The following is a 16436-nucleotide window of genomic DNA, read 5'->3' on the forward strand; positions in this document are numbered from 1 at the left end:
CAGACACTATGGTCCTTAATTCCATTCGGGAAAATGGGCTATACATGGCAATGTTCCTAACAGGAGTGACTCCTGAAGTGTCTGTTTTCCCATTTGGAACTACTATTACCTTAACAGGATTAACTCTAACAACCTCATTCTGTGTAGATTCTATAGGCTGTGGTGAAATAGTTTCAGCATAGTGTATGGTGCCGTACTTACCCGTTGATACGACCTCACCTATCCCTCCGCTAGGGGCCTTTGTTACTAATCTCGGGGGTGGAGCTGTGCCTACTGTGGTCTCTGCTATGGTGGCTGCTAGAGAGAGCGCTGAAATTGTTGCCGATTCGTCCTCTTGATCACACTCCTGAGGAAAGTTCAAAACAGGGTACAACTTGCACGGGTTAATACTTGCATTGGTCAATTGGTTAACATTATCTTTAACATTTACACAGTTGCTAAGTGTTTGTTTGTTACACCTTAGTGCGTCATTCTCCGCAACCAATTTCTCTCCTGATATGTATGGTGGCGGTGGGGCCGTGGCTATCAGTTTTCTGATCGAGCCAGATCCCGCCGCCTGAGCCAATCCTCTCTGTATGTCACCCTCCTGTTGCCACAACTGCAAATAATCATAATGCTTGATTCGTCTCTTTGCTGATTTAATGAGACATATCCTTCTCCTTAAATTCGTTAACACTTCTGTGCTGAAGCTACCTACTCTTGGGAATTTCTCCCCGTCATGTACTGTCATTCTCTCCCATTCATCACATAAAGCTTCTGTGTGACTTCCGTACTTTTCACACATTACGTACCTTGCCGACCCGACTGGTCGGTTTATGGAATCAACCCGAACCGAGGTTGATCGCCCCCTTCCTGAACAACTGGCCCCCATAATTTGCAGGTGTTACGGACCCTTACAAAAAACCAAGATATTCACGATAGGTTGACGGTAAGGTTTACCGAGCACCTTACTCACTCTGCCCACGCCGACCAATACGACCTGATCACACCGATATGGTGCTGGCGTACTCGACCCAGGGCACCTATTTAACCTTTGTTTACTGGAACATGCGAGGGATATCCGCAGAACACTTACTCTTTCCAGTAAAGGTGAGATTGTTGGACAATTCCTGAGTGACCAGCGAACTTCCCTTTGTAAAAATAAAAAATTACACAAATCACGTCAGAATGTACAAATAGCGTTTATGACCTTCGTACACAAATAGTACCGGTCAGGTTTACTAATGCACACAATTACGAGCGGTACAATCGTTCAGCACATAAGCAACTAATCTTATGTACGGAGCGACCAGTGGAATCGAAAATTGCGGCTGCGAATTCCTTCAGCAAGAGCTTGTATGGCCTATATGGGTGTTGCACCAACCCTTTTAGGTGTTGTGCCTGTGGACTGTATAGCGGACTTCCTTGTCTGCTGTACCTGAACCTGCTGGTCTGCTATGACCTCCTGGTCTGCTACAGTATGACCTCCTGGTCTGCTATACTCTAATGCTCAAATTTTATGTTTAACCAAGGATGCCTCCCTAGCCACCGTGCATGTCACTTACACGTATGTACCTCACGAGAACTCGATGATTTCTTTTGGTTCAACCTCAAAATTGTATGTAAAAACACTCACTCATCACATGTACACTTTTGTTTCTATTTCTATTTCTGCGCAGAAATTTCTCTTTAGACCAGATGTGTTACAAATTAGGAGAAGGATCTATTAATTTAAATTTTGAATGTTAAAATAAATTTTCGCTATTTATCGCCTGTTGCGTTATTTATCGCGTGTTGTTTGAGTTACGTGGGCGTACCCAGACGCTCCGTTGCGTAATTTACGCTGCGTGCGTCGGCCTTTGCGTACGCGAGTCTCTCTTTGTTAGAGACACGTGTACACCAGTCTTTGTCTACCGTAACCCAACTAACACGTTTTATCAATGTAGATGATCCTTGACCATCTACCAAGCACCACACCAATCTCTCTTTATACCTTTAGGTAGAGTTGCGTGTATTTCTATACCTTAACTGTATTACCTTTACTTTTACACTTTAACTATGAAATAGCGACAAATCTCTCTTAGTACGTTTATCAATTATACAATGGCAAACAGGAGAGTGATATATGAAAATACACGAATGAAAAGAAATGCAGATATGCGTGCGTGTGTACGCAAGACAGAAATAAACAGTTTTAAAAAGACACTATCGTTTTGTTCTTACCTCCGGTCCCGGATTCCTTCAGCACCCTTTACTAAGCGAAGCAGACGCTTATCCAAACAGCACTACGAGGAATATGATCTCCCGCCCTTTGCTGCTGGATAATGTCTGCTGAAATTACCTAGTGCAGATATGTGAAGGACGGGCGAGCCGCCAATTGATAAAGCTGAATATTTATCGTATATAAAACCCTTTATGAGGTCTAAGAACACTGTACGCTATTTACGTATGAAGTACCGTAAGGGTACGCTCGTTGCGTAACAATCGCTTAGCCGTAGTCGAGACGCTCAAGCGTCACGTTCGCTCACGGCCAAGAGATCACAGGCAGGCACGCTATTGGCTGCTGACTAACGTAATGATTCGCTATAGCGTAGCGGACGCTCGGGACCACGAGGAGATCACCAGCGGCGCTGACGCTCACAATGTTAAACCTTTAAATCTAAACCATAAACAATGTAATATGCTGTAAAACCTTAGTGTAGAGATAGGGTGTAGATGCAACACAGTGTAACCTTATTAACTCAAAAGCTGTTTGAGCGTCACCGACGCTCTGAGAATACTTAATACTATAAGAAATACACAGATACCTGGGCTTAGGGTCCAACGCCTAATATATATATATATTATGAATGATATACTTGCAAAAGAATTAATACAAATACAAATCATACACTACAATATAACATAGACTACCTAACCAGATAACTGCACAGGAAATACAATACAATACAATTACGTTTTAAGGGAAAATAAGAGAGAAAGAGAAGAGAGAGAGAGAGAGAAATTGGCCCACAATAACAAGAAGATCAATATAGTTGCGGAGAAAAACTTACGCACAAAGGAAACGATCGCATGCGCCTCTGGACATCCAGCTCCCGATTTTCAGCAATGATAACCGTTGAAGAGTGAGAGCTGGATGTGATCGGCTTGTCTATTTATGCCCCACACACAATACAATTCAATGGTCCCTACAATCTCATTGTTCATTGGACACAGGAATTCCTCCTCGCATTATAACAAAAGGTCATAGGTTGATTCATACAGGTGGGCCGTGACTATTTCCAACAGCTCAGGTGGGAGGGAAACTGGGTTTCCCGCCGCATGGATAAGTAAGTGCAAATACAGCAAATGTTCATAAACTTCTTATGTCCATAACTATTCGCACGAGCGATTAATCCGCTTCAAACCAACACCGGAATATTGCTAATTAAATACTCTTCCGATGGGTACTAAACACCACTGTATTACTCCTGTCTGTCCATTCGTATCAAACAAAGAGGGATTTCTCTGTTCATGAACATTCTACATTAACCAAACTTTCAGAATCTATCAAAGGGACCATGATCTACAAAATACATTATATAGTGAAAATATGTAACGATTGAGTCGCACGCTACGATCACATAAACTCTACCGTAAATACGCATACCGTGCGCCTGCGGGTGCCCGCGACTGTGAGTATGCGCACGTACGGGAGAGCGTACGCATGCGCAGCACGGACCTGTGTGAGGTGCAAATATGGTAGCGTGCATAGAGATATTTTTCTGACTTTGACAATATATATTATTATGACTGATTAAAAAGATAATAATTATTTTCTTGGGTTTTAAGGAGAACTATTGGGCTTGGGATTTACCACATCTGAGTCCTGATTTCCCTGCAATTTAGAACGTGGATCAATAGTTATGTTCCTTGTAATTTATGTGGTTACTACAAGTCACTGGTTTTATCCCTGAGGCTTAATACTTGACATAAGACTGTTGCCTGAAGTCACCTTCTGCCGTTCTACAGACGGTCCCTCTTTTGTTTCCATGGTTACAGATATTGATAAGAAATGTCTATCTATAACTACTTGTCAAATGCCGGCCATAGGGTGTATCTGCATCTCAAGTATTAGGAGTTATTTTAAAAAGTTACAATACTTGGCACAAAGCTTTTCAGGATGTGGCACCTTTAGGTGAGCGTTATACATTGTTATTACCTACCCAGACTGAAATGAAGATACTGTATAAAATCTAGACTACTTTACAGCAAAAATAAAACATGGAGTAAGAAAGCAGCGGGGCTTATTCATTTGATGATTTTGGCCATTAATCATGAGACCTTGTGGTGTTCAGAAAACACAAAGGGGTACATGCCTTAATATGCCCCTTTTCTCAGCGCTAAGTGACATCTTCCATCACTGTGATTGGCGTTATTGTGCAGCCATACAGCGCCTGTTCACAGAAACCCAGGATGTTTTGGATTAATTCAATGTGTCACAATAGCGATCACCATTCGCTGTATCTCTGGTGGTGGTGGTGGTGGTGGTGGTGGTGTGGTGTGGTGTGGTGTGGTGTGGTGTGGTGTGTGTGTGTTTGTGTTTGTGTGTGTATGGGGGATTGGAGGGGTGGGGTTATTTATCAAGGCTCAAGAGAGAAAATTGGGAGAGAGAAAGTACCAGCCAATCAGCTTAAACCTTACATTTTACAGGCTGTGTTTGAAATATGGCATTTAGAAGCTGGTGGTTAGAATTAGAACGAAACCGAGGATATTACACACAAGAGGTCTTGTTACTTCACATATTGACCCACCCTCATACTAAAAAGACAGTAATCAGAGAGGTGTTACAATGGGGGTCATTCTGACCTGATCGCACGTTGCCGTTTTTCGCAGCGCAGCGATCAGGTCACTACTGCGCAAGCGTATGCACCGCAATGCACAGGCGCGTCGTACGGCTACAAAGCGGATCGTTGCTGAGCGATGGATTTAATGCAGAATCCATTCGCACAGCCGATCGCAAGGAGATTGACAGGAAAAAGGCATTTGCGGGTGTCAACCGACCATTTTCTGGGAGTGTTAGGAAAAATGCAGGCGCGTCCAAGCGTTTGCAGGGCGGGTGTCTGACGTCAATTCCGGGACCAGACAGGCTGAAGTGATCGCAGCGGCTGAGTAAGTTCAGACCTACTCAGAAACTGCACAAAAGTTTTTTGCAGAGCTCGGGCTGCACAGGCGATCGCACACTTGCAAAGCGAAAATACACTCCCCCATAGGCGGCGACTGTCTGATCGCAGCGCTGCAAAAAGTAGCTAGCAAGCGATCAACTCGGAATGACTCCCAATAACTCCTTCTCAGGTGATCCGTGTCCTGACTATATTACCTAGTGCTGATGTAATACGATAACCACACAGGCGCTGTACTAATGCTGACTATTACAGCGCAGCGTCCCGCTTGAAGCCGCACAGATTTTCGTATTGGCTGCATGGAATTCTGCATTAGCATAAGGTAGTATGTATGGCTTCCCCCAGGATCATTCAATTACCACCACTTTGAGTCTGATAATCATGATTCTTAGCTCTTTTGGCACTCTTGTAAGTGAAATGTATCGTGGCTTTATTGGAAATGTTTAATTTTATTGATGTTTGGTCACATTAAATTAATATATTTGCTTGATATTGTAATATGAATTTTTATGAATGTGCCGTGTTTTCCTTACAGGAAAATGCAGCTTTGGTAGAAAAGAAACATTTTCTTGAAGATGAACTCTCAAAGCGAATGGCCGATCCTTCCAACAAGAATGGGTCAGTAATCCAATGAAATTCAATGGTCTGGTTGTTATGCATTGCCCATTATCTACCAAGACTTCTGGCCACAGTGACACTACATTAATGTTACCTTACTTACAGAATGTTTGAAATACACTACGGTGCACACTGAAAGCATCAATGATTGTGGAAAACTAAATATCTTTGTTCTGTTATTTTGTTGCTTTTAGTTGTGTGATGATTCAAAATGAAGTTTTCACGGTACAGGAGCAAATCGGTCACCTGCAGCAGTTAATGATGTCTCATCACCAGCACCTTCGCGCTCTAATTCAGGAGGTGAGAGGCACCTTCAGGACTGTGTATTATAGTGCATTCTGTATTAGGGGGACATTTACTAAGCAGTGATAAGAGCGGAGAAGTGAGCCAGTGGAGAAGTTGTCCCATCAACCAATCAGCAGCTCTGTATAATTTTATAGCATGCAAATTATAGATGTTACTTCAGTGCTGATTGGTTGCCATGGGCAACTTCTCCACTGGCTCACTTCTCTGCTCTTATCACTGCTTAGTAAATTCCCCCCTTCTGTTAGAGATACTAAACTGTATTATCAAATATATTACTATTTCAGCTGTGTAAAACTAGGGAGCAGGAAATTAATGTGCTAAATGCAATAGAGTTAATGGTCAATGCTCTGCTGCGGTCGCACCGATAAACTCAACCCACTGTCCACCTAACTTGCTGAGCCACAGAAAACGACCAGCCCCTGCACATGGCTTTATCCAGCAGATGGCGCAGGAGTGCATTTGTATTTGCAGAAGAGGGCATTTGATCAGTAACCTATAGGAAGCAGTGACGTGCAGTCAAGGGAGGCAGTGCCTCCCCTGTCATAGAGATTAAAATAATACAAAGAAGCTATTTATAACACAGATTCTGTGTTATAGATTTCTGCTTTGTATTTTTCTGTACTATTTCTGCTGAGAAAACACAACCAAGAGTTGATGGGAGGCTGCGAGAGCCGTGCCTCACGCTGATAACAGAAAGCTAGCTAAGGCTGGGGGCGGGCAGGAGGCGGGGCCAAGCTGCAGGCTGGAAAAGCCCATTGAAAAAAGTGAGGCGAAGCGGCACTAGCATTTCTGCCTCTCAGTGACAGGGACGTGCCTTCAGCCCACATCAAGGCACGCCCCTGTCAGGGAAGCAGATGTCATTGGGCAGTGCTGAGCTGTGACTGCAGCCAGCTGTCACAGTGTTGATCCTCGGTTCTCATATATATCTTACACATTGTTTCTGCCTGCTATGGTGGGAAGCAGGCCAGCTGTACAGTGCGAGTCCCGGAGTGCAGGAGGAGGCTGGGTGTGTGGCAGCAGCCAGTGTGACAGGAGAGATGAGGGTGCTCACACACTGGCCCCTCCTCTGTGTCACATGCATGGGGGTGTCTGGCATTTTCATGCTGCATTCCACAGCCGCGATTTAAGCCCCGCCTACTCGGCATTAGGCTGCGCCCCTTTCCCCAAAGAGTTGCGGCTTGTGCAGCTCTGTGTCCTGTAGCTACTGCTCCCTCTGATCTCCACCTCCCCTCCCTCCACTATCCAAGACTCCCTGCTGCTTCCAGAGATGAATCTCGTTCATGGATGCTCAGTTGTGTGACGTCCCCTGCAGCCCACTGTCTTCTTGGATGCACGTGTACAGTAAGTTTTAATTATAGTCTATGTTTATATATCTAGTTCCCCATCCAGTATGATCAGGGCCGGTTCTAGCCCTTGTGGCGCCCCGGGCGGAAAATAGGGGTGTGGCTTCATACAGGGCGTGGTCAGTTACGCCCCCTGTAGAGTTGTGCCCCCAGTAGCGCCATTTGTGTCCCCAGTAGCGCCGCTTTAAAAAAAAAAAAGGATACTTACAATCCCTGCTTCCGAGTCCCGGCCGTTGCAGACCTCCTCCGCCGCCGCCGCTCCTCTCGTCGGATCTATGGGAGAGACGTCATGACAAAGGTCCTCTGCACGAAGGGAAACTAGACGGATAGCGTCTAGTTCCCTTCACTGCGGGGGGGACCAGCGGGGGAAGCAGCGGCAGCGGGGGGCACAGAGGCGGATCTTGCCATGGTGCAGCGCCCTCCGGATGGCGCCGGCACCCTCCGGAAAGGCGGCTCCCCGGGTAAAAGTCCTGCTTGCCCGTGGCAAGATCCGCTACTGAATATGATGTTAATGTAAAAAATATAGGGGGTCATTCAGACCCGGCCGCAATAGCGCTTCGCAGAGCAGTTTGCTCATGGCACAAATTGCACATGTGCAGCGACTGCACAGTGGCTGCTCAGGTATACACAATGCAGTGTGATTAACAGCGGCGGGCGTTTGGAGCAGCAGTGAGGCGAACGGGGGTGGACCGGGACCATTTTCGGGATGGCTGCATGACGTCACCCTAGATCTGATGCGTCCGCAGTTAAATTGCGGACGCATCGGCAGGAGGCCAAACATATGCTGGGCGGCCCTCAGCATGTGCAGAGATGAACGCTGCTGCATGCCCTTGCTGTCTCTCTCTCTGTCACTCTCCCTGTCCCTATGTCCCTGCTGTCACTCTGCCTGAATTTTGTCTCATTCCATGTGGCATAATGTGAATTTCGGCTCATACTGTGTGCTATAATGTGAATTTCGGCTCATACCGTGTGCTATAATGTGAATATTGGCTCATACCGTTTGCTATTATGTGAATTTTGGCTCATTCCGTGTGCTATAATGTAAATTTCGGCTTTTACCATGTGGTATAATGTGAATTTCGGCTCATACCGTGTGCTGTAATGTGAATTTCGGCTCATTCTTTGTGCCATAATGTGAATTTTGGCTCATACCATGTGGTATAATGTGAATTTCGGCTCATACCGTGTGCTGTAATGTGAATTTCGGCTCATTCTTTGTGCTATAATGTGAATTTTGGCTCATACCATGTGGTATAATATGAATTTTGGCTCATACCGTGTGCTGTAATGTGAATTTCGGCTCATTCTTTGTGCTATAATGTGAATTTTGGCTCATACCATGTGGTATAATGTGAATTTCGTCTCATACCGTGTGCTGTAATGTGAATTTCGGCTCATTCTTTGTGCTATAATGTGAATTTTGGCTCATACCATGTGGTATAAGCTTCCAATAACGGGATTCAGGCCAATGCTTTTATTTAATGCTGGGCAGTGTCTGAGCTGGTACATACCTCCAAACTTTGATCTCAGCGGTGGAGAGATGGCAACCGGTTTTAGGGGGTGTGGCCTAATTTCAAAGGGACGTGGCTTCGCGGCAAGTACCGCGATCGCAGGCCACGCCCCGTTTTCATCATTATGGGGGCATGAACAGCGCTGTGAGAGCTGCTGGTCATGCCCCCTGTCCCTCTCTGCCGTGAATAGACGCTGTGCGCATGCGCACAGAATCTATTCACCGCTGCTCTCCACAGAGCAGCAAGTGACAGGGAGGGATCTCCCAACTGTCCCCCCACCCGCGGGACACTGCGACCCGCAGGTGGGACAGCGGGACAGACCGTGAAAAACGGGACTGTCCCGCCAAAATCGGGACAGTTGGGAGGTATGCTGGTACAGCATATGGCTCAGATGCTGCCCAGCTCCCCCTGCCCCCATTTGTGCGCACTGCATAGTGTGATGTGATGTTAGAGGTCACCCGCCGCCTGCAGCCCAGACTTGCTGACAGCACTGCCGCCCGAACCTGCTGACAGCATCACCGACCAGACTCGCCGACAGCTGGACCTGAGGAGAGTGAGTATTTCTTATTCCTTTTTTTACCCTAGCCAATCCCGGGTACCCCGGGATTGAAAAATACGCCTGGGATTGCCCTCCCTAGGCACAGATTTTGTATACAGTAGATACTGTTGTACCTTTGTATAATGCCCACAGAACCATCAGGTTCATACACTGTACGTTGGTATAATTCCGACACTGTTATTTGCCAGTGCCTCACCAGCCATTGACCTCACCGCACGTCACTGATAGGAAGATATTATTAGGGTGGTCATTCCGGGTTGTTCGCTCGCTAGCAGTTTTTAGCAGCCATGCAAACGCTATGCCGCCGCTCAGTGGGAGTGTATTTTAGCTTAGCAGAAGTGCGAATGAAAGGATCGCAGAGCGGCTACAAAATAATTTTGTGCAGTTTCAGAGTAGCTACAGACCTACTCAGCGCTTGCGATCACTTCAGACTGTTCAGTCCTGTTTTGACATCACAAACACGCCCTGCGTCCGCCCAGCCATGCCTGCGTTTTTCCAAACACTCCCCGAAAACGGTCAGTTGACACCCAGAAACGCCCTCTTCCTGTCAATCTCTCTGCGGCCAGCAGTGCGACTGAAAAGCTTTGCTAGACCTCGTGTGAAACTACATCGTTCGTTGTAATAGTACGACGCGAGAAGTGCCGTTTTTTTGCCTCATCGCTGCGCAGCGAACGAAAGCAGCTAGCGATCAACTCGGAATTACCACCTTGATCAGTAACCTATAGGAAGATGTTATTTAATCTGAAATTGATTCAGATGCTCTGTTCTAGTTTGCTTCATGAGCTATAATATTATGAGGAGAATTCAATTGTCCCCAAAAAAAGGGAAGTTTTTGTGATTTCATGGTGGTGGTGGTGGGGGGGGGCGGGTTTGCAGTATTTTTTTCCGCACAATTCAATCAACGGATCCTATGTGTTTTTGCGATTGATCATAGCTGCAAAAATGGGGCCAATATCAGGGATTTTTTTTCCAGCCTGCCTCCGGCAGGTGAAAAAAAAAATCCCAATGAGTGCCGGCTTTCAATAGCTGGCACTGTCTGGGATTTTTTTTTTCACATGCCTGTAGGCAGGCAAACAAACCCCCAGATAACTGACCCGTTTTCGCAGCTACAAAAACACATTGATCCAGGGACATATCCAAGATTCATGTGTATTTGCGTGAAAAGTGGAGATTTTTCACGCCCAAAAAATGGGCTGGAATTGAATTGGCCAAAAACTACCATCAGGCAAAAATCTCGAAAAAAATCACCCATTTTTGTTGCGCGAAAAATTATTGTGATCAATTGAACTCCCCCTACAGAGTCTGTAATTGCGGGCAAAGTTGCATCTTCTTATGAGAACTGAGTTTAGCCATTTGAAACATTGGTTCAAGTTTAATTAAATCAGACTAACCTCTTACCCATCCCATATTGATTAAATATCTGACTTTGCGCATATGTGAAACAATTTCTACGGAGCTCAGTTCCGTGCAACGCCGCTGAACATAGCAGCAGTGTCCGGCTGTGCACATTACCACTTAGTATGCTAGGTGATCGTCTCATTTTCCTGTACACCTCTATGGGGTGCGAAGAAAAATTAGCAAAGATATTGGTCGCCCAATTGTTCTAAAGGCACGCTGCGCATATCGTGCTGAATCAAGTTCCCCATCTTTACATTTTATGTTTATTTTATAACAATGACAGATTGAAGATTTGAAGGACCACCTGAAAGAACAAGATGCCAGAATTGGCGAATTAAAGGATAGAATTAATTTCCTGGAATGTCAGGTGAAATTTTTGTTTCTTTTTATATAAATGTTTTATGTTTCATTTTTAGTCGAAACAATAAGTGCATTTATGAATACAAGTTTTAGTGTTGGGTATGGGGTATTTAGGCAGAGCCACCATGAGAGATTTTCATACCCTGGTACTTAGAGTACCCACCATTGTGATTACCAGGTCCCATTGCAGCGGTATGGCCATAATCTTGGGAGGCCGGGACTCTGGTGGTTTTTATCCGCTGACACATTCCGGCTATCTGTTATTGCCACCAGTACTGGCTTGGTTGTCCTTACTGCTGCCGGCCGGTGTATCCAGCCGGCCGGTGTATCCAGCCGGCCGGTGTATCCAGAGAGCTAAGTATCTCTCATTAGTCCCGGTGACTCTTAAATTTGCTCCCAAAAAATATTGGGTGTGTTATAGAAGATCTACAGTAATTAGGGGATCCGGTCTGAAGATCGACAGTGTCTAGGTCGACAATGTTTAGGTCGACCACTATAGGTCGACAGTCACTAGGTCGACATGGATGGAAGGTCGACAGGGTTTCTAGGTCGACATGTGCTAGGTCGACAGGTCTAAAGGTTTTACTGTCGATAAAACGAACCACACCCGTAATTAGATAGACACAGTCATTAGGGTGACCCCATATGATCGACACGCATTAGGTCGACAGGGTCACAATTTCGACATGGTAAAGGTAGACAGTAGAAAAGGTTGACAAGGTCAAAAGGTCGACATGGAAATGGTCAACACAAAAAAGGTGTCATTATGAATGTTTCATCATCTGTGACCACAATCAGTGTAAACAGGTTACTATTCCCAGTCGTATACCACTTGGATGGTAAATCAAGCAGAAGTTGAAAAATATGTGAAAACTCCCCCAAAACGTGTGTCGTCCATTGTCATGTCAACCATTTGAACCTGTCGACCTTAAGAACTGTCTACCTTTTACCTGTCGATCTTATGCATGTTGCCCACATGGTGTCGACCTACTGTCTATCTATACATTGGAACCCAAAAATATTGGTGGCAGATGCTCCTGACCAATTTGATAAATATTCCCGTTAGTGTGAGATGGTTTTACTTGCGGCAGAGAAAGAAGAGGACATCTGTTCCTGTGAGACGTGTTGGTAGAAGGAGTTCTTTAACAGTCATAATTAGTAATTGTAACACATAGAGACGAACATACACGTCGGTAGCTGTGTCACTTGTGGGTGGCGCAGCTGCCAGCACTGGTTAGCCCTTCTGATTGCAGCTAAGGTACAACAAGCTGTAACTGTAAAATGTTAGTTTTCCAAGAATTCCGCATACTAACTGCCATGTTACAGGCTGCGGGGTGTATTTACTAATCAGTGGAGAGTGATAAAGTGCCAGCCAATCAGCTCCTAACTGCCATGTTACAGGCTGTGTTTGAAAAATGACAGGAGCTGGTTAGCTGGTACTTTATCTCTCTCCACTTTAGGGGTCGCTGTAGGCTTAGTACATAGACCCCTAATTGATTTGATACATCTCCCCCTCTAATACCTAGAAGAAAATTTACTGTACATACATGTCCTATTTTAATTCAAGCACCTTGATCTGTGGTCAGCAGACCATACAGTTTAATGTTTAGTGGCTGAATGGGATCAGAATGTTTATTTTGTAATCACCTTTTGTTTTTTCATGTGGTTTTTTTTTTTTTAATTCCAGAACAAAGAACTAAAATATAAGGTGGATCACTGGTCTAGCCCCAAGTCCAAAGTGTCCAAAGCAACATCTGTAAAGTAGGGCTCTCATTTTTGTGATTGGTTTTATCTCCTCCTCCTCCACCTCTTCTTCCTCCACTTCTTCCTCTTCCTCCTGTTGTACTTCTTCCTCTTATTCCTCTTCTGCTGCTTCCACTTCCTCCTCCTCTTCCATCTACTTTTTCCATTTCCTCTTCCTCATCTACTTCTTCCACTTCCTTCTCTTCTACTCCAACTTCTTACACTTCTACTTCTCCCTCCTCCTCTTCTTCCACTTCCTCTTTTACTTCCACATTCTCCACTTCCTCTTCTACTTCTTCCTCTTCTTCCTCTTCCACTTGCTCCTCTTCCTCTTCTACTCCCTCCTCTTTCTCTACTTTTTCCTCCTCCTCTTCCTCTTCTACTTCCTCCTCTTCTACTACTTCCTCTTCCTCCTCTTCCACTTCTTCCTCTTCCTCTTATAGTTTTTCCTCTTCCTCCTCCTTTGTCTCTTTTTCGGGAACTTTGTTGAGAAATATATTGATATCTCATGTGACCAACAGATGATACGTATAACAAAAAGTGGGATAAATGTAATATTAGTGGTAAGTTTGAATCGATAAAAGCCGGAAGAGGGTATAATGACCACTCTAGTAACTGTGCATTGTTCTTCTGTTACAGTGATTCCATGCTGGGCGCCCTGTCCCCCTACTTTATGTTGCTGAAACACAAGAACAGCCCGGGAGGCAGCTGATACCAGTTTCGTACAGTGAGCGTCTCATTACTCGCCAGCTGAACTGTGCTGCCATAAACAACGTCACTACAGAGCCTGGGTCATGGACATGTACGATGTATACAGCTCCGTTGTTCTCCTTACACCTTATAGCGCAGAGGAGAGTTGGACAAGGATCCTATAATCGTGGGAGTTTATTCTGACCTGGACTATATACTGTGATCTATGCAAAAATGAAACATGGTCTCAGGAATGCGACCTGGTTAAATGTATTTATTTGTGAGAACCTGCTAGTAAATGAGTGACCAGTAATGAGTTACTGTAGATACATAATCATATTTATTAAAGCTGATTTGTGGTGTATTTGCTGGCAACCCCTAGTGCCAATTCAGTTATCTCTATATGGGTTGGTATCAGGATCCCTGTTCATATGTCGTTCAAGGCCCTCAAATGCAGTTTGTTTCAATACAGAACGGCATCTTATATATCCACATGTAGATTACATGATGTAACTGTCTCCTTACCACAAAGGAACCAGTGCCAAAGGTACAAAAGAGGTTCCCAATGTCTTTTACAGTCTCAGGCTTAGTTTAAGTATTAAACCAGACTGAACCAAGCATTGGCCCTCATTCCGAGTTGATCGGTCGCAAGGCGAATTTAGCAGAGTTACACACGCTAAGCCGCCGCCTACTGGGAGTGAATCTTAGCTTCTTAAAATTGCGACCGATGTATTCGCAATATTGCGATTACTAACTACTTAGCAGTTTCAGAGTAGCTCCAGACTTACTCTGCCTGTGCGATCAGTTCAGTGCTTGTCGTTCCTGGTTGACGTCACAAACACACCCAGCGTTCGGCCAGGCACTCCCACCGTTTCCCCGGCCACTCCTGCGTTTTTTCCGGAAACGGTAGCGTTTTCAGCCACACGCCCCTGAAACGCCGTGTTTCCGCCCAGTAACACCCATTTCCTGTCAATCACATTACGATCGCCGGAGCGAAGAAAAAGCCGTGAGTAAAAATACTTTCTTCATAGTAAAGTTACTTGGCGCAGTCGCAGTGCGAACATTGCGCATGCGTACTAAGCGGATTTTCACTGCGATGCGATGAAAAATACCGAGCGAACAACTCGGAATGAGGGCCATTGTTTTAGCATTAAAATTGTATATAAATCGGTCGGGGGTTGGACTATTGAAGAGGAATTTCCAGGTTTGCTCAGTGGCCTACTTATATAGTTATGCCTTTCTGCAAACCCGGGCGCACGTCTGGTCTGCAAAGGTGTTTCTAGTCAGGGGACAGTAGGCAGGACACCTTGATGCGCAGGGGGCAGGCCATTCAGACACACAGGTGGCAAGCTGAGATTTATTGCAGTGTTTCATATGTGAGATCCTCTCTCGTACTGCAACTATTTCAAAAACTATTTCTGCCTATTACTTGTAGTATGGAACATTTCATACTGTACATACTGTAAGCGAATGTACAGAACTGCAGTGACACAAATGGAGCTCGGCAAAAATGCCAAGAAAGCAGCCGCCATAGGTTCACTCTTGTGGCCTAACACGGGGGATCACAGCAGATATCTGCCGCAGTCCCCTGTAGATACATACAGGGGATACATTATATTTGCAGCTACCCCCCAAAAAATGGGTATTTTGGGGGGGGATATCCTGCATATCTTAATTGATAAAAAGGCCCCTGAATCTTGTACAGTAACATCCTTTGACAACAGTGAGAGTCCTTAAAAAAAGCACATTACACAATGCAAAGCCAGCTCACGTCTCAGGTTTGTGCTAGTGATAACCGGGAAAGCACCAGGAGCTGTGGGGGAGGAGTTGGGAACAATGAGAATGTGATTTGCAATATATGGGCATACTGGTATGTCTGTGTGGCTCAAGATCAGATAATTGAGTTGGGTGGAGGGGCACAGTCTTAAAAACTTTCCTGATGATGACAACATTGGTACGGCCACTTCAGTTCCTCTACTAGGAGCTTTGCACCAACTCAGAGCTGCAGGTCTTTGAGTCCTGTCCAATATTTATTCCGCTCCTGGACCTCAATGTTGCCGGTTGCCAGAGAAGCACATTGCCATATGCACTTTGTCCATTGTAAAACAAAGCTTCAAACACACACTTATTCATTTCAGCGACAACCTGAGCAGTATTCTAGGAGGATAATGTACAGGTGGAATACAAGAGGGGGGGGGGGGGGAGGGGGCGTAGCGTAGGCAGACAGATGTTGGGGGCAGTGTTACATCTTTGCACCCTGGTGCAACAAGTCCGCAGAGGCTACTCACAAAACTGAAGTGTGGCCCTTTGGTTACTTTTTATGATTTGTTTAGATATGGCCCCTATCATATAATGCAGCCCTGTACAGAGAATACGTACACGTCCTGTACATGTCCTATTAGAGGTCACAATATAATTTCCCCACCACAAGCACACACAGCAGTAGACCATTAACCGAAAAGTAAGTTTCTGGAGTTTTGGCAAAAACTAGAGCAAGTTTAGCTCCCTCTTAGTACTCACTCTTTTATTATGGTATTCTCCTCAATTTTACAGCTCTCCGGCTATTTAAATAAGTGTTACTAAGTGTATGTCCAAAATAATAGCTTGGTTACATATCGCCATCTGCTGGCCACAAGCTTTACTGCAGCAACTATACTTTTTAAACTTTAAAACATTTCATTTGGAAAGGCCACTCTGTGACTTCAGTATAGTACACCTGTCTCGTGATAATTGATAATGATGGTTAATTTTTGCATCAAAATGTTCA

General features: G+C 45.0%; 1 protein-coding gene across 1 annotated transcript in view; it reads left to right on the forward strand.

Annotated features, from left to right (window-relative positions):
- Window positions 1-15856, forward strand: part of CCDC68 (coiled-coil domain containing 68) — a 115894-nt gene extending 100038 nt beyond the window's left edge. The window contains exons 7-11 of the mRNA XM_063959897.1: window positions 5677-5759; window positions 5954-6059; window positions 11160-11243; window positions 12924-12997; window positions 13619-15856. Coding sequence (XP_063815967.1) covers window positions 5677-5759; window positions 5954-6059; window positions 11160-11243; window positions 12924-12997; window positions 13619-13691 — 420 coding nt within the window. The 3' untranslated portion in view covers window positions 13692-15856. The remainder of the gene's footprint in view (window positions 1-5676; window positions 5760-5953; window positions 6060-11159; window positions 11244-12923; window positions 12998-13618) is intronic.
- The last annotated feature ends 580 nt before the right edge of the window (window positions 15857-16436 follow it).

This window comes from Pseudophryne corroboree, chromosome 1 (genome assembly GCF_028390025.1).
Source record: "Pseudophryne corroboree isolate aPseCor3 chromosome 1, aPseCor3.hap2, whole genome shotgun sequence".
NCBI classification, from domain to species: Eukaryota; Metazoa; Chordata; class Amphibia; order Anura; family Myobatrachidae; genus Pseudophryne; species Pseudophryne corroboree.